Source organism: Giraffa tippelskirchi, chromosome 1, assembly GCF_054371585.1.
Source record: "Giraffa tippelskirchi isolate mGirTip1 chromosome 1, T2T-mGirTip1v1.2.pri, whole genome shotgun sequence".
Taxonomy (NCBI): Eukaryota; Metazoa; Chordata; class Mammalia; order Artiodactyla; family Giraffidae; genus Giraffa; species Giraffa tippelskirchi.
Window position 1 is genome coordinate 166,605,217 of NC_137275.1, and position 19,337 is coordinate 166,624,553.

The 19,337-nt window shown below is 35.0% G+C and overlaps 1 protein-coding gene and 1 non-coding gene across 7 annotated transcripts in view; one reads left to right on the plus strand and one right to left on the minus strand.

The window, feature by feature from the left end:
- Nucleotides 1–4,130: 4,130 nt before the first annotated feature.
- On the plus strand, nt 4,131–4,202 carry TRNAR-CCG (transfer RNA arginine (anticodon CCG)). The gene has a single exon. It is a non-coding gene; the product is annotated as a tRNA-Arg (tRNA).
- Nucleotides 4,203–5,574: 1,372 nt separating this feature from the next.
- Nucleotides 5,575–19,337, minus strand: part of ABHD17B (abhydrolase domain containing 17B, depalmitoylase) — a 46,920-nt gene continuing 33,157 nt past the window's right edge. For 5 of the 6 annotated variants that reach the window (XM_081505279.1, XM_081505275.1, XM_081505256.1 and 2 more), the window contains 3 exons: nt 13,239–13,708; nt 9,693–9,872; nt 5,575–7,095 (listed from right to left, as the gene is read on the minus strand). In XM_081505279.1, coding sequence (XP_081361405.1) covers nt 6,876–7,095; nt 9,693–9,872; nt 13,239–13,705 — 867 coding nt within the window. In that variant the 5' untranslated portion in view covers nt 13,706–13,708 and the 3' untranslated portion in view covers nt 5,575–6,875. Of the gene's footprint in view, nt 7,096–9,692; nt 9,873–13,238; nt 13,709–18,833; nt 18,988–19,337 lie in introns of all 6 variants that reach the window. The other variant, XM_081505265.1, reaches the window with a different exon arrangement.

The following is a 19,337-nucleotide window of genomic DNA, read 5'->3' on the forward strand; positions in this document are numbered from 1 at the left end:
GGTTTACATGAAAGACCTATTCAGGCAGATATTCTTTCTCCTCACTGATATTCTTAATGGCATCTGGGAACTTGTGTGCCGTCTCTTGGCTGGCAGGAGCTGCTTCTGTATCTTGACGTTTTAAAAGCCAAACCATCTTTCTAAAATCAAACCATCCTTTGCTGACATTAAATTCTCCAGCTTTAGATTCTTTGACTTCTTTTTGCTTTGTCATATATTAACTTTGCTTTTTCCTTAAATCATACTGGAGTCTCTAGGTACGCCATTCTTATAATAATCCTTCATCCACATAAAGGTTGCATTTTTTAATACAAGATAAAAAGGTATTTTGCACAAAGTGGAAGATGTTCACGCCTGCTGGTGTAGCCACAGCGTTTTGTGAATTTCCTTTTCTGCTTTTATGATGGTCCTTATGCTGAAACAGCTGCAGACCTCAACCTATAGTTAATGGTACATAGCAAGCAACTCAATTTTTTCTTGTTAATGTCATGACATTTTTCTGCTTTTTGGGTGCACTTCATTTATGTCCCAGAGTGTTATTCAAGGATAACAGTATTTTACCAAACATGAAAAATATGCGAGAATGACAAGAGATCAATTTTTACTACTCTATGCAATTTACTGGAGAGATGAACTGCTTACATAGCAACTTAAGCAGATGCTCAAACACTTTAGCTCACAATATCAACAGGAGGTGGCTACAAAATTAATACACTAATTGTGTATTATAATTTTACGAGTTTACTATATTTTATATTTACATTTCTCTCAATGAGAATGGCACCATGGATGGTCTAAGTTTTGATAAACTGTTTTTATAATAGATTTATGTATATTTTATGATAGTAAAAGACTAATATTTACATATTTTTATGCTTTTATGACATACCTTTCTTAAATTTTTTCATTATTTCTAAGTTACTTGGTTTCTGTTTTCAAGTTGTCACAAATCTCCAAAATATTTTCAATATATTTATTGAAAAAAATCTGCATATTAAGTGGAGCTGTGCAATTCAAACCCAAGTTATTTCAAGGGTCAACTGTGTAAAAACGCATTGTTGGGTTTGCTTTATAAACTGTAAATATATAACTAAAATACTTTAGACTTGGTAGAAAGTTTCAGATATTATGCAATTTGTTACACTCCCTGACTTCCCGCCACCCCCATAAAACAAAACCAAACCATCAACATCAGGCATTACCCAAATATGAGGAATATATTTGCTGCTCTGAGAGCCAGGCTAAAAACATTTGAGAGTTACTCTCATTGGTCTATACTGGGATCCTAGGATTTCTTAAAAAGAATCAGTTTTTCCCAGTGAAAATAAAAACCATTAAAAAAATCATAAAAGATAGCATAGCAACATAAAAGATAACTTTCTAAGAAAAGGAAAATACTCACCCATAATCCTATACCCACAACATAATAATTTTTCAATTTATTCCTTTATTTTTTCATTTCCTATGGTTTATTTCATAGGCATTTACATTTTATTGAGTATAACCATTTATATTTTTCTTTTTACAGTTGATATTACAGTAGCTACTACAGCAAGTATAATCATCATTTTTGATAGCACTGTATGTATTCAGGGATCTATATAAGCTATTATCTCATCTCTCTCTCCCACTTGCCCATTCTATCTTCTATCGGTGAACTTAGAAAAATTGGAACACAAGATTTTCAGACTCAAACCAGCTAGGAAAAAAATATCAAAATCTCAAACTTTACAAGTTAAAAGTTTTGATTTATAGTCTCAAATCCATGATACTTTGCAGGTAACCTGGAAAAGAGCAGTACATTTAAAATTTTTGACTCAGATGCCCTTATATTCATAAACCTATTTGCTACCTTTATTACTTCAATTAATATACTATGTTAAGCTGTAACTTGGGGGAAAAACGTTTAACTATTAAAATTTCTTTCTAGAAGCATTATAATTGTATTATGCAAGTTCAGTACATGGTGGCCTACAAGACGAAATAAAGACGGAGAAAAATAATTTCAGGACCATCTGGCTTCTAATGTAAGAACCGGTTTAACAGACTTTAGCTTACTGATACTTATACTCTTGTTATTTCCTGCTCCTCCCTTTCTGTCCCCCCACCAACTAATGTCAAGTGGGTCATTTCCAGGATAGAGGTATTTGCTTCCTTCCTTTGCATTACTCATTCAACTAATTCAGTCAGAGGCATAACCATTTATAGATGTAGTAGAGATCTCTCTATTCTGCAAATTATAACTCAATTTCAGCTGTCATATGTATAGTTCCTCTTTTGATTACTGAACATTTGGGATATACATTGGTAAAATGGGACATGCTATCATGGTATTGGACATGCTGCTGCTGCGCTAAGCCGCTTCAGTCATGTCCGACTCTGTGGGACCCCATAGACGGCAGCCCACCAGGCTCCTCCGTCCCTGGGATTCTCCAGGCAAGAACACTGGAGTGGGTTGCCATGTCCTTCTCCAATGCATGAAAGTGAAAGTGAAGTCACTCAGTCATGTCCAACTCTTAGCGACCCCATGGACTGCAGCCTACCAGGCTCCTCCGCCCATGGGATTTTCCAGGCAAGAGTACTGGAGTGGGTTGCCATTGCCTTCTCCGGTATTGAACATATTGCCTGTTTTAAACTGAAGCAACAAATTTAAAGCCTGTCCCACCACCAATTAGCAGTAACTGCTTTGATGCTTTTTTCCCCCAACATTAACTGCCTATTCTTGGCATGCTATATAATTTGTAGCAAATGTGCTGCTGAAGGAAATATTTGTTTGTTCATGTGACTATAGTTGAATTGTTAAATCTTCACCAGGTTTTAAAACAACCAAATAGCTGTTACTGAACCTTGTAAAATGAATTAGTATTACTTAAAGACAGAAATCATTACAAGAATGTTCAAGGTATAACCTACCAACTTACTATTCAATGAATTAACTAGCTGAAAGAGAAATGTAGGAGCCTCTTTAAAAATGCTTATGATTAACGCTGGAGAGCAAATAAGGTTATATTGTATTACAGTTCAAAAGGACCATTGGCATAGTAGTCCAGATAAATTTGGTGAAGAGAAGATAATGATAATACAACTCCTCAAATCAGATTGTAGACCATGCAAGGTAACTTCTCTTGTTTGGGCTTCCTCACCTGTAAAATAAAGGGATTACGCTTTATGATACTTAAAGTTTTCAAGATTTAAGAGTTTATCTGGCTTCCCGTAATACCTATTCTTGAAATTTTTGCTATAATGTCTATTTGCACCTAAGAACATCCTATTTACATGACAAACGTTGTCAGTTTACAACTTAAAATGTTTTTCATTTATCAAGTTTTCTTAAAGTGAGCAACACCTATGTATTTATAGAAATCACCAAGAAAAAAACTACTGTGGAATATATTCTTGGGTGAAATATACGACTGGTGAGGAAAAGTGTGAAGATGATACACCAATTTAAGTTCTGATTCTTCTTTTTTGTACTTACTGTAGGAGTTATGTACACTGCTGACCATTTTCCCAGAACCCAAGACTATTATCCAAACTGTACAAGGTTGATATGCACAAAAGCCACATATCAAAATATGTTATTTGGTGCTACTGTTGTCAAGGAAGGTTAAAAATTGATGAATCATTACATATGAGTGGGGCTAAGAGGTTTTCACATTACATTAGGAATGTAAGTGATCGATCTGTGCCATCTTTTCATTTCTAGTAGTAAGCTATGGTCAGTGACTTTCCAAGGTCACGGATCTATTAATGTCACTTGAGAAGAGCACACAGATGTGATTGCCAATTCTATATCATACTGTCTTTCTAGATGTCAGAGCAGGAGATGCTCTGATTAGGCAGAACTCTAAATGTAATATAAAATCTTAAAGGCACTTTACAGATGGGCCATCTAACTCAATTTCTCATTTAAATCCGAAACTTCTTCTGTAGCCCTGTGTCAGATGTCTTTCAGCTTCTGCACCAATGATTAAGATACTCACTTATCCTTCAGAGGTGTTCCCTTTTCTTAATGGACAAAGAACCATAAATTCTTTCTTACACTGAGCTCTAATCTGCTGTTTCACAACTTTCACCCAGTTTTATGGAGTCAAAAAGGATAAATTGTATATGCCTATCAAATAAGGACTTCCCTGGTGGCTCAGAGGTTAAAGCGTCTGCCTCCGATGCGGGAGACCCGGGTTCGATCCCTGGGTTGGGAAGATCCCCTGGAGAAGGAAATGGCAACCCACTCCAGTATTCTTGCCTGGAGAAGTCCATGGACCGAGGAGCCTGGTAGGCTACAGTCCATGGGGTCGCAAAGAGTCGGACACGACTGAGCAACTTCACTTCACATCAAATATTTGAAGACAGCTATCATTCCTTAGGCATGTAATTCTTTAGTTATTCTTTGGGTTTCGGTTTATAAGACCCTTCCCAACTTGGTAAAACACCCCAGGAGTTGCTCTAATTTGTGCATATCCTTTCACTGCATCCTAAAATTAGTATTGCAGATGTGGTTTAACAAGCATTTTGTACATGAGATTATTTCTCCACGATCAATTTTTCATTACCATGAGCTTACTTAAGGTTGTAATCAACTGGCTCACATGTTATTTCTTGCAAGCTACAAACTCCAGGTATTTTTCCTCCGTAAGTTCTTGACAAGTATAGTTTCATATTTTTATCAGTGGCTTTCTGCTTCCAGAATAATCATACCATGTGGAATTGTGCCCCTAACTAGCTTGCCAGTCTCATCCTTAATGACATCCTTTCCCCTTGACCTCTGACCAGTCTTCTGAATTTCAAACACACCATATCCTTCGTCTAGGCTTCCACATTTCCACAGCCAGGAATGTTCCCCTCAGCCAGGAATGTTTCTTTGGGCCACCCAGGTCTAGTCTTTCTTAAGTTACCCTTCAAGGCTCAGTTCCGATACCACTTCTTTGTGGGACTCCTCGACTTCTCCCTCCCCATGTTCCCTCTCAAGAATGCCTTTTACCTATTATAACACCCTGTAAATCTCCTTCATGTGGGATCTTAGTTCCAGTGCAATGGGAAGTGCAGTCTTAACCACTGGACTGCCAGGGGAGTCTCTCCTTTCTATGATGTTGATATTTAGAATAGAAACTTAGGTTGCAAGGAGAGGAGGAAATCAAGGGCTATTTCAGTCTTACACAAACAGTAATAATACTCGTGCAATAAAGTGTCTGTCTCCTCAGTTATACTGTGAAGTCTCTGAGGACAAGGTTGATGTCTATCTTTATTTGGCATAGGGTTTTGAATGATTTAAACATTCAGTAAGTACCTGATGAATGAATGAGTAAATACTGAAGTAGTATGATCAATATTTTGATTTTCCCAGGCAATAATATATATATAAAAAAAACCCACTTAGCCAAACTCTGGGGTATGTTGTACAAATAAGGAACTGTATAGGCTTCAAGACAATCATGAGAAGGAAAAAGTCTCTTTAAAAAATAGTAAAATTTAGAAAACTATAGATATATATACTATAAAGATGAACGGTATTTTTATCCAGTCCTTATTTTAAGTAGGAAGTGAGGAGCATGGAAGAAGGAAAACAAGCACAGCTGAGTGGCATATTTTTGTTTTACTATTAATTCGACACATCTGAACCAAAGCATTCACAATACTTGATATACTTTGAAGAGAATCATATACTATAGTCTTAGACATAACCACAGAACAAGCAGAACAATTAAAACTACATAAGGCCTTAAAATATATCCACAGTGTGTATATTCATTCATTTACAAATTAGACTACATACCATTAATTTTAATTTTTCTTTCATTGTTTTATTCAAGCAGGATTCATTCAAGGAAAGGCAACTTAGTTTTTGTGTGTGAGCTTTATTTTTTTTACTACACTGGTTAATATAAAAGTTATGAATTAAATGTTTTCTTATCTCCTGCATCCAGGAGTAAATCCATGAAATTCTCAGAAAGTAATCCAAAACAACAGGTCTTATTCTTAAAAATAGTCAGGAGTGAAAAGGGATCGAATAGCCAGTCTGTGTGTGGTCTTAAGGAACATCTAATGGACTGTCAGATTTTCTAATAATGATAGTACTGCATTTCTACGGGATTAGTCAAAATTTAAAACATTGCATACAAAATCATTCTTGAAGCTCTAAATGCCTTTTAAATTACTAAATTGAAAATTTTAAGTAGTTGCCTCACAGTACCAAACTTAAAAATCAAAACTAGTTCAAATTCAGTTCTATCATGACTTCTCATTTAAGGTAACTAGTTGGTAAATTAACAGATGGCATAAAAATTAAGACTTACATCATTTTTTTTTTTAGGAGAAAATGTATGATAACCAGGGAATACAGAAAATTCAATGTATTTTACAATAAAATAACCTTTTAAATCTCTATCCCTGTACAACAGGGTTTAGGTCATCTTTAGTGAACTTGCAGGTTTTCATATAGTTTATTATGAGTACTTGAACTGTTTTAGATATACAGCTTTTTATTGAAAGAATATTACATTTGTATACCATGATAAGATTTAGTACATTGAGATGTTTTAAAAATATTTATAAATTTGTTTCTGATATGCAAAAGCATTTGGCAATACTTTTATAGCATTTGATTTTATAGAATTAAAATTTCATACAGTACTCATCTTGCTGTTTAAAAAAAAATTCACAGAAAAAATATAAATTACACAGCCTGACTGCATGTTATTTCCAGTTTCTAGTTTGGTAATTAAAACCTTCATTAAGTCTGTTAACAAATCATTACCTGTACATTTATGAAGGCAACTGACATGATTTGCAAACAAAACCTTCAGGTTTTATGTTATTTACCAAAGAGTGCAGTTCAGCAAGAAAAGAAAACCCAATATGCAAATTTACAGAATATTTTACAAATTTACCAGTTCCTGTGACACAAACTGTTTCAATCTTTCAAGGTATTGTCCATAAAGTTCCACATCATTGTGACCTGCCCCTTCAACCCACAGAGGCTCCACAGGTCTTTGGCAACGCTCAAACAATGCGAGACCATGTGAAAAGTCTATGACTTCATCTTCAGTCCCATGAATTATTAATACTGGAGAGGTTATCTTAGAGATTTTGTCAATGCTGTAGGAAAACAGAAGGGGGAGGAAGTCAACAAATTAAGTATGAAAAGAAACATAAAACACGTTTTCTTGTGTTATATTAGATAATTCAAACATCAGAACCACCTTTGAATCAATTCAGAAGGGATAGATACCTTTTAGATTACAAATAAGATTCAAAAGTCATCTTTACATTACTCCCTACTTTAAGATTATCTGAGGATGTTAATTTCATGCACTTCTGTTTTGAGAGAATCACTCAATTATTACAGTCACCTTAGTTTACTTTTCTACAGCTATTTTTTCTTTTTGGCTGTCCCATGGCATGTGGGATCTTAGTTCCAGTGCAATGGGAAGTGCAGTCTTAACCACTGGACTGCCAGGGGAGTCTCTCCTTTCTACGATGTTGATATTTAGAATAGAAACTTAGGTTGCAAGGAGAGGAGGAAATCAAGGGCTATTTCAGCTATGTGCTAACTTGATACCTCTCTGCATTCATATTTTTTTCTCCCTCCTAATCTCTTACTTAAATGATAGCAAAATGGTTTTGTGGGTTTTTTTTTTTTCAGGGTATTTACTCACAAAAATAGAAATATAATAAAACATAACATTTTGGAACAGGAAAGCAGATGAGTATGTGAGAAAATAGATTAAAAGTATAGGAGAAAACACAATTTTAAGAGGATAGAAGGGTAAAGTGAAGAACCAGCCCAATTTGTACCATGGAATATGCCAGAAGGAACTGACATGGGGATGAAGGCAGGTGATTCAAATCTATAGAATTTGTTCAAAGTCTCTTTAAGAAGTAGTTAGCCACCCCTGCCCCCAGTTCTTTTCTTTCCCCTCGCTTTTGCAGCTGGGTAACTGCCCTGTACCTAGTGGACTAGGGGATTACCAGATACAGTTTAAGGCAGAGATAACAAATAATAAGTAAACATAATACATGCTGGCATCCAGGCCTTCATTCTTAAGGCATAGATGTAGGAAGAATCTTTGGAGACCATATATCTGCCTTAAGAGGAAAGATAAATAAATATTGACGAGCCGCACGGGGATCCCCAACTAATCGGCTTGACCAGATTACTGGATAGTGAAACCAGTCAACAAGTCTTAATCACCCACTTCCAGGTCAACTCTTTAATTCCTTACTTTTTCATATGAGCACACAACCAAGAATTATCAGACATCAGAGGAGAATACTTTAAATGTAACACAAGCATCAAAATAAACAATAAAAAAGGGTAACTTGGAAGAGACAAACAACACAAAGAAACCTTACAAATAACAATTCTTTAAAAATTTCCTGAGAGAGAGACAGAGAGAGAGAGAGGCGCCAAGGTATTTAGGTATTATAAGCATAAAATGAGGATAGAGTCTTGAAAAAGAAGAAAATCATCAATGAAATAATTCAAGGCAGCAGTAAGGAAAAAATGCTTGGGTATATTATTTGCTGCCAACTATTCCATAAGAGAGGAATTAAACAAAAAAGGAAATGTATGATGTTTTTCAAACAGTTTACTGTTAGTGCTTCTGTTGGTGTAGCTAAAATGAAAGAGGGTGTCAGACAGACATATAACTTGGCAGTAGTTTACCCCAAATGTCTCCCTATCATTCCAACCATTCAGCTACACAGTATAACACACATACCCTCCAATCTACCATTTTCTAAAATTAAAACAAATCCCTGATAAATGTAAAAACCAAAAAACCCCATAGCTTGCTCTGGTAATAGATCATACGCTCCCATAAGCTTCCCTACCAACGTAACCTCTTAGGCTAATGAAGAAAAAATGGTTTTGAAATGACCCTTGCTGTTCTTATAAAGAATTGAGTGATGTTTTGGCTTTTGGCCCCTATCATTCGCAAAAAACCTTCGTATTGCTGCCCATTTGAGAAAGAAAGTAAGACTGAAATTTGCCAGGCTCTCACTTCTTGCTTTTTCCCTTTATTGAGAAAAATAGGCCATCAATTTTTTTGTAATGATGAAGAGGAGCTGGCAGGAACTATCATCCTATATTTAGAGACATGAAGAAACGTAGTCCTCCTTTTAAATCTGTCTAACACTTATGTTTGCAGACTTATGGGGCAATAATTATTCTGGTTCATTTAAGATAACATTTTTGCAATTCATTTCTTTTGTAAAACATATCACTAATTAGACACCATTCACTTATTTTTATGCACATGTATCTCCTTTTCCCTCTACTTGTTTCTCTCCTTCAGTATTATGCACCTCACTGGATGGCACTATCATCCATTAGCAACTCAACTCAGATATCTGGGAATTGTATTCAAATTATTTTGTTTATATACAGTCTAACATTTATTCTATCAATTTTAGTTTTCAAATTCATTTTCTTGTCTCCAACACTAGTGCCACTGTCTAGGGAATAAGGCTCTCAGCACTTTTCACCTAGGTTACTATTGCTCAAACATTTCTGCCTGCTAACTGGTGTCCTGCCACCACCCTCTTCACAGATTATTTCAATTTCTATAATATATGTAAAATATTAATAGGTGTTCAAGGCTGAGAGAACTGTATCATGAATACCTTGAGTGATGGAAAAAAATTTCTTCTAAAATTTCTTTGAATTCAACTACTTGAATATTAATACTTACTTTGGGAATGCATCAAAACAGTAGGTCTTCTTGGTATCAGGAAAAGCAACTCGCATTCCTGAGGTCAAAGGAGAATGAAGAATAACAGCAGCACTCTCATACCGAGCAGCAAGATCCACAGATGGTACTGTCCCTATACTTTGGCCATATATAATCACATTTTCAGGGCGAATACCATATCTACATAGTACAGAAGTTAAAAAAAAGAGTTGTAGAGTCAGACTGGTATGAAATGTTCAATCACTAGTAAGTACTTAATCTTATAAAAGAATGACTTAGAATGAGACAATGTCAACAAATTTATATTTAAAATTTAAGTTTCTTAGTTACCACTACCATATCTAATGCAATAATAAAATCTATATTCATTTATTTCACCTATTTCAATTCCATCTTTTGAAAAAATAGTAGCTGAGGTCTCTTACAATGTTAACCTTTAAAGAATGAATTTATTAAATTATTTATGCAATTCAATGTAGCTTATTATTAAATATATTTGGAACATACTATGTCACTAATATTTTAATGGACTGATGTTTAATGGAGATTCAGTTTTTATTTTCCATTCAATGTAACAAAGGTTCTTTATTTCTCTAGGTATTAAAAGTGGCTCTTTTTATTTTCTGAAATTGGTCATAGTGATGAAAACACAACGTATAGTTAACAGTAGGGAATGAATAAAATATATGTATTATAGCCTAGAGCAAATTACTTATTTTCTTGAGATTTGCATTTATCCACCCATAGAAATGGACTTACGTGGAAAAGATCAACAGATCAATGAGAATTCCAAATGCCACATGGTTGAGTGACTTATGAATAAACTTCATGACAAAATCTCAAGAGTACTACCTTAATTCCTTTAAAAATGATTCAGATTTACATACATGGACTCACTAACTCAGTAATAGTGGGTATACACTATGTTTCTACAATATAATTGTGCTAACTATAAACTACTGGAAGTGTAAGTGAGGTACTATGGGAGCTTATGAATGTGCGATTAAAGGCTAGAGTCACATCAAATATGCTGCCTTTCCACTTCAGCGGTCTGACAGCAGTCATTTCTGGATGCTAACAGTTATTTGCACAACAGTTTTTAGTTTTGTGAAAAGGTAACAGAATCTGAATATTTACCAGGAAAAAGTAAGATAAACCCTTGTGCTTCCTATAGCTCTTGCCAAGGGCACAGGACTATCTGAACTATCTAGTGGTGACAGACCTCCTCATAGTTTCTTCAAATCAGTTCTACACAAGAATTTGGATCCTGGCCCAGAGACTGGGTTCCAGCTACTCCAGACTGACTTTAAATGTAACTAAACTCAGAATAGTTTTTTTTTTTGTTTGCGACAGACCTAGCTTCATAGGAATGAAGGAATTAGGAAAATGAACATTGGGTGGCAATGATGGGTTTTAGGCTAAAGCTAGCAATGGCAAGGCTCCAGAGTAGCAGAAGCAGCTGCCAATTTAGCATCAGAGGACTTGAGGCAGAAACAGAATTTCTGAATAGTACATGTTGGAAAGGACTTTAGAGACCATCTAATCTAGGTCAGCTGCTTACTGAGCAGATGTTCAAAGTCAGAGTAAGTTAATGACAGACCTATAATTAGGCTCAGGTATACTGACTCCAGGTCCAGTGCTTTTTCTATTACAGCACACAGATAAGGAGCTCAAAGACTGTGGGGGAAAGGCCACAGAGTGAGTATTAGCCCCTTATTTTCTGTTGATCCATCAGAAGTTCAGTAACATGGATTATAAATATTCAATTACCCTTAAAAGGAAGTTACTCAAATAATAATTAAGCTCATTAATTATTTTTTTCCTTCCTGTTACTTAAATCCTAACTTTTTACTTTAATCCAGTAAAGGAAATGAAAGGCATGCATTCTAATTACACACATTTTATTAGATGATAGAATTCAAGAACTGGAAAGAATCTTGGAGATGATTTAACTCAACCTCTTCATTAAGCAAAGAACACAGAAAAGTTAAAGTTTTCAAGACTTCTTATACTTACTAAGTCTTTTAACCATATTTAGGGTTCAACGTAAGAGAAATTACAAGTCTGAAATTCAATGGTAAATGAGTATGTGAGATAATTTATCTATTCTGTTCCTGCTCTTCAATACTGGTCAAGTGTATAAAAAGATTAACCATGACAAGAAATCATTTTAGAAAGTTTCTTTTAAATTGATATCTGAGTAGATTTAAAAAAGAAAAATAATAAAGCTGACCACTTACAAGAAGGGATTCTTTTACATAAACATAGAAAGAACACCTAACTGGATACTAATGTTTTACTTCAATAAATTTATACTTTTGTCTTACTTAGAAGAACTAGTGAGGAGGGCTTTCTGCTTTTAGCACCTTAAAACACTATACTAATTCACTGAAGTTGATTATAGTATGTGAATTATATTGCAATAAATCTGTTATTTAAAAAATTATTATATTTTCCTGACAGGTATTATACTATATTCAACTGGCTGACTGAAAGGAGGCACTCATTTTTGTTTGCAGGCCTGAGGGGGTTGATATCAGTATAACTGAAGCATATTTTGTGGTCATTTACAGTAGTTCTGAAGTTTATCAATATTTACCCTTTTGTGCCTGCCTCCCTTCCACCCCGAAGCTACTTAATTACTACTTACCATCTCTTTTTTTCTTACTTGTTAGAAATATGTTCTCATATGATTTCAATTGACTTAAGAATCTCCTTTATACAGAACTCTGCTATGAGACCATAATTCTATTATACATCTTGGGGGGTGGTGGTGTAAATGTTTCTAAAGACATTTTCTAAAAAGATTATACCTACTAATGAAATTGAGGAAGTTCTTCCCAGCCAACTGAAACCATTAATATTAATATTTAAAGATTAAATTAGGAATGGGAAGTTTTCTCTGTGTACTCTAAAATACTCTGGAAGTCAGGCAGCTTATTAATGTATAATGAGGAATAATTTGTACTAATGTATTATTTCTGTTTAGTGTACATTAACTGTCTGATGAGAAAATACATTGAAGTATACAAAACTGCAATATTTTTCAAGAAAAAATTGTAAGTATCTTGGTGACTAGAAGATGATTAATGTAATTTCTATTTATTTTTAATTATATAAAATAATGCAAATCCTGGCTTAGGATCTGAACAAAAGCAATCTAGCCTCTTATTCTGTTAATGACAGATCAAGTGAATGATTATTTAAATCACTGTTTTTTCTCTCTTGAAATTCTGCAACTTTGAGTAAACATTTTAATACCACAATCCAATAAGTCTTTTTTTCTCTAATAAGTTTCTGAAACCAAACATTTTTTCACTGGCTTAAATAAATTTTAAGAATCTCTCTCTCTCACACACACATAATTTGTCAAACTCTTATGCTATTATACAAAATTTTAAATTATAATCTAAAACTGTAACTATTTATAGGTTTATCCTGGTAAATATAATCTCTACTTAGTACTTCAAGGTGTATTACAAAAACACGTTATTCTTACACAAGACAATTTCAGCGTGTGGAAAACAATTTCCAATCACCATTTACCTTGTCCTAAGAGCAAGCCAAGCAGCTTCTATGTCTGCATAGAGGTTCTTCTCTGTTGGTTTCCCAGAACTTGCACCATATCCAGAATAATCATATGAGAATATATTACAATTAATCCGTGATCCCAGTCCTATGTAAAAGCTGCTCATCTGACCAAGATCAACAGCATTTCCATGTGAAAAGAGTAAAGTATATTTGGCATTGGGTGAGCAACGCACAAACATGCAGGCAATTCTGTTGCCTTTACTGGTTCTAGTCATGAAACACTCAATGGCATCTTTTTCTCTAGAAGAATATTGCCAGTCTGCTCGTTCTGATAGGTGTAAAGTCCAACGGCTTCCACTTTCATCACACATCAGCGTATAAGTTGGATCAGGTGGCAAAAATGCTAACTTTGAAGCAATTTTCCCTGGACAAGGTGGACAGCAGAAGAGGCAACAAAGCTCACTAAATGAAAGATTATTCATCTTCTGAAAAAGAAAACAGTCAATGTTTTAATCACTGAATGTGCATTCTGTATTTACATACAATAAAAGTTAAAACAAAGACACCAACCAGTAAATTCTACTAGTGGTCAGTGTCTACTACTGTTATACGAAGTATCCCTACCCAAATAGATTTTTGGCATCTTTGTAGAAACACATTAAATCCTGAGGCGAGGCAAATACTCCTGAGCAGAAAACAGATTCAAATACTATATGACACATTTCAAATAGTAGTGATATCTTGTAATACTTAACCAAAATATGAAAAATGATATTCTTATCAGAGAACGGAGGTATAAATTTGCTATTTCTCCACAAAAAACAACAAAGGAGGTATGAAGTATCTTTAGTTTGTAATTGCAGTGAGAATTCTCAGAATCTCAAGAGAAGTAAGGTTTTTAACATAATAAATATATAATAATAGCACTGATGAAGCACTTACTGTCTGTCAGGCACTGTGCTAAGTGTTCTCTACATATTAGCATGTTTAATCCTCTAAGCAACCCTGTATGGTAGTCTCAGAAACAAATCTGCACCAGGTGAGTCAGCTGCAGAGCCAGGATTTTACACCAGGCTCAGTGATCATCCTACATCACTAGGTTATACTGCCTCAAAGGCTCAGAACACTACTTGACTCAGAAGCCTATTATTTTAGCCATAGTGCCAGTGGCCTAAATAATCTATAAGACATTAAAATCAATATATTTATGTATGTAATTATTGCCCAAATCAAGAAGTCATTATTATGGAAAAAAAGGCAAAATCTGCTCAAGGAAAGCTTTCTAAATGGTTAGACAGAAATAAGCGGAACGTCTGAAGTCAGAGTTGGGGGTAGCACTTACTAGCCATATAACCTTGAGCAAATTATTTACCTTTTTGACCCTTATTGTCTTCGTTAAGTAAATGCCTACAATGAACAGACTGGTTGTGAAGAACAAATACAATGATATCGTTAAAGCATTTAACATGCTAATAATGGCTATATAGTCGATACTCATAAATGGTCCACTTTCTCCTGTGCCTTTTTCATCAATATTTAAAAAGTATCCACGGTTCATATTAACTCAGGAACATAAATAAAGTACTACTTGTTTGCCCTACCAGCATTTCCTTCTAATTATCCTTTCTTAAATTCTTATCTCTTTTCAGTGGTAGACCATTACTTAGTTTCAGGAAGAAGGCATTCAAAACAAACACGTTCCAGAGTAACCAGAGGTCTCTCTGGTCTGGTCTAATGTCACCTAATTTTCTCTAAAATATCTAAATAAAGGATAGGGAAAAAAGTACTTCATTATACCAAAAAAATGAAAAAAAAACAAAAAACAAAAAACAAAAAAAATCACCTCAGAAGAGTGACTAAAGTGTTGAGTACATACAGAAAGAAAGGAATGCCTGTTTCATTAATTACTGATTCAAAATCTAGTTTATATTGCTTAATACAAATGTGTTAATCACCATGTATAAATTGATTAGGTAGAAAGAAGTAGCAGAAACAGCAGAGAAAGAAGCAAGCAAGGGTAGGAGTGATATGAAAGCCTTTAAAAGATGAGTAAAGGAAAGGCAGAAAAATGTATCTTGGCTAATGGGAAGCATTTTACTTGCATTTCTATCTTTACTCCCTTTCAGCCTTCAAAATGAATACAACCTGAGTAAGTTAATGTTTTACTATGGTTGGAACAAGAGTCAGATAGAACAGAAATGACAACTAGTTGTCATCTATGATGATAATTCTAATTGGTTCCATGAAGGGTTGTGCTGAGAAGGATTCTGAGGGGATACCCAGGGTTTGCCAGGCAAAGAATATGCGATAAATTAGTGATGTCTACTGCAGAATTTGGTTACAAATCTGTTATCATGGCCAGGGGAATAAAAGATCTGGCAGGGATGGTAGAGAAAGAAGTACAAAGAGTCAGTAACAAAGAAGATGATCTGGAAAAAGATGAGGTAGAAGGTACAATATGTCAGTGCCATCTGTTTAATACTCTGCCTATGGTTATTTCTCACTTCCAATTACCTTACATGCCATCAACTGCTCGCTCTCAACAGCTTATTAAAAGCTTATTAGCTATACTATGTTCCTGTAATTTACTTATTGAACATGAAGCCTTTTATATACTATAGTAATTTTGAAATAAATCTGGCTGACTGAACATACACAGTGCTGCAGAGATGCTTCTGAAGATAAACACCAAAGAAAAGATGAAGACGAGAAAAATCTGCTGTGCCACGGTTAAGTCTAATGAAAGAACCTGATTTTCTTAATGGTGGCAGAAGAAATTATTCCCACCTCCACTGCCTTGAGGAGAAAGTAATGGCAACTCACTCCAGTACTCTTTTGCCTGGAAAATCCCATGGACAGAGGAGCCTGGTAGGCTTCAGTCCATGGGGTCGCTAAGAGTCGGACACGACTGAGTGACTTCACTTTCACTTTTCACTTTCGTGCATTGGAGAAGGAAATGGCAACCCATTCCAGTGTTCTTGCCTGGAGAATCCCAGGGACGGGGGAGCCTGGTGGGCTGCCATCCATGGGGTTGCACAGAGTCGGACACCACTGAAGTGACTTAGCAGCAGCAGCAGCCACTGCCTTGAATCCACATAACTAGTATCCACTTAATAACAAAACCTTGGAAATTATTGCTTTCCTAATAACAGCTCTGATATAGGGCAGCAACATAGACTTGCTTAAAAATTATTCTCTCCTTTCCTATAAATGTGAAATTTTTCCACAACAGAAAATAACAAATCTAAGTTTTAGTATGATCAGAGCTGAGCAAACTACTGAGGGAGAATATTTTATTCTTGATAAGTCACTGAAATATCTTGTTAAATTTAGATAATTTAAACCCAATTTTTTTATATAACTCACCTGAATATAAACATGTCATTTACCAGTTATTTCTTGGCAACAAAATAATCATAGGTGGAAAACACCAGTTATGACCAGACAAAAATAGGGATTTAAAATAAGTTTATAATAAACTTATTTACACAGAGAGAGAGAGAGAGAAGAGAAAACTTAAAGATGAAGCAGAAAAAAGTGTCAGAAAGAAAAATCCATCTGGAATCTCTGCGATAGAAAAATCAGTATCTGAAATAAAGAATTACACTGGTGCATGGGTACAAGTATCAGTAATAGTTTAAGAACACATTAGTGAGCTGGAAAATCAGGATGAGGAATTCCCAAGAACAGAAGTTTTCAGGAGGAAAAGAGATGGAAAATAAAGATGGAAAAAAATTTAAGAAGGATATAAGTAGAAATAAAAACTAATATCAATATTACATTAGAGTCCCCTACAAAAACAAAGAGGATAAAATAAAGACAATCTTGGTAATTTTACAGAATGAAAGAAAATTCAGATCGAAATAGCTCTGAATGCCAAGAAGGTATTTAAGAAAACATTCACAGCTAGACAAGTTACAGTAAATATTAAAACTGAAACAAAAATCTGAAAGCTTCCAAAAAGAAGAAATTACTTTTAATGGAATAAGAATCAGATGAACATCTAACTTTTCAATAGTGATGCTAGAAACCAGAAGACACTGAAGGGATAGGTTTAAAATAAGTTAAAAACTTTGAAGCTAGAATTTCACAAAGAGACAACATACCAATTTAATATGAGGACAAAATAAAGATATCTGCAGGATCACAAAAACTCAGATTAAACCAAGATCCTCTTTGAAAAACTTTAGTAAAAAGGAAAAGAAATCCAAGAGAAGTCTGAGATATGACAAATAAAGACTAGTTAATATAATGTCTTTTTTTTTTCAGTAAATAAGCAGTGAAGGAAAAAAGCAACAAAGTATATCCCTAATAACCCAGAATCAAAACTTCAGAGACTACCAATATGGAGAGGATTGGAAATAGTACAAGTGTGCAGGGGCACTGGTCATTTGAACTGATCAGAATATTAATATTGATAAGCTTAAGATGCAGAAGAAAAGCATGAATATGAATTTTTTTGGGAGTGCCACATCACAGGGCATGCAGGATCTTAGTTTCTTGACCAGAGATTGCACCCATGTCCTCTGCAGTGGAAGCATGGAGTCCTAATCATGGGCTGACAGGGAATTCTGATTATGACTCTTTATAAGTCAGATATAACCACCACCAAAAAAAAAAAAAATGAGTTTGTAGGAAATACCTGAAGTAATTATAGTTATTCATTACAAATGTCTAGCTTTGAATATTTATCAGCATGTTAAACTCAAGAAGGCATATAAACATAAATAATTATGGTAAATTAATGGTAGATATTAACAAATAGAGAACAAAAAGCAACAGAAAAACTAACAGACCAAAAAAAATGATTCTTAGAAAAGGCTTCCACTACTTCTAACAGCAACTAGCAGTAACTGAGGGCTTCCCTGTGGCTCAGCTGGTAAACAATCCGCCTGCAGTGCGGGAGACCTGGGTTCGATCCCTGGGTTGGGAAGATCACCTGGAGAAGGGAAAGGTGACCCACCCCAGTATTCTGGCCTGGAGAATTCCAGAGACTGTATAGTCCATGGAGTCGCAAAGAGTTGAACATGACTGAGTGACTTTCACTTTTCATAGCACTAACTGAGCACTTACTAATCCTAAAGTGTCAGGCACTGTACTAATCCTTTTCACATATTAATTCACTTAATTCTTTCAATAATCCTCTTACATAAAAGACTACCCTTATACCCGTTTTCCAATTGAGGAAACAGAGGCACAGAGTAGTTATAAACCTGCCAGGGGTGACACAGCTAGTAAATGGTAGAACTAATAAGTGGCAGAATGACTCTGGAACCTGAATTCATAACCACAGTTTTATGGAAAGAATATTCAGACAAGACTTATGAAGAGAAAAAGATGAGCAAAATCTAAAATGCTAAATGAAAAAGTAGATTTATAGAGAAGCTTTAAAAGTAAAAAATATCATGTGAATAAGTTAAATAACTGGTGAAATACATGAATTTCTTGAGTAACAGAACAGCAACAACAAAAATACCCAATAAAAAATGAACAAAAGATCTGAAAAGACATTTTTCCCAAAGATGAATAATCCAAATGGCGAATAAACACATGAAAGGATGCTCAACATCATTAGTCATTAGTGAAATGCAGTTGAAAGCCACAACATACCAGTTCAATCCCACTGCTGCTGCTACTGCTGCTAAGTCGCTTCAGTCGTGTCCGACTCTGTGCGACCCCATAGACGGCAGCCCACCAGGCTCCGCCGTCCCTGGGATTCTCCAGGCAAGAATACTGGAGTGGGTTGCCATTTCCTTCAATCCCACTAGGATGGCAATAATCAAAAAAAATAAAAAAGGGTTGACAAGGATATTGAGAAATTGGACCCTTCATACACTGTTGATAGGAAGTTAAATGGTACAATTATTTGGGAAACACTTTGGCAGTTCCTCAAAAACTTAAAACACAGAGCTACCACTTGACTAAGCAATTCTAATCCTAGGTATACACCCAAGAGACATGAAAACATACGTCTACACAAAAACTTGTAAATGAATGTTCACAGTGGCACAATTCATAATAGCTAAAAAGGCAGAAACCATCCAAATGGTCATCGTCTGATAAACAAAATGTGGGATATCCACATGATGAAATACTGAATAAAAATAGGAGCAA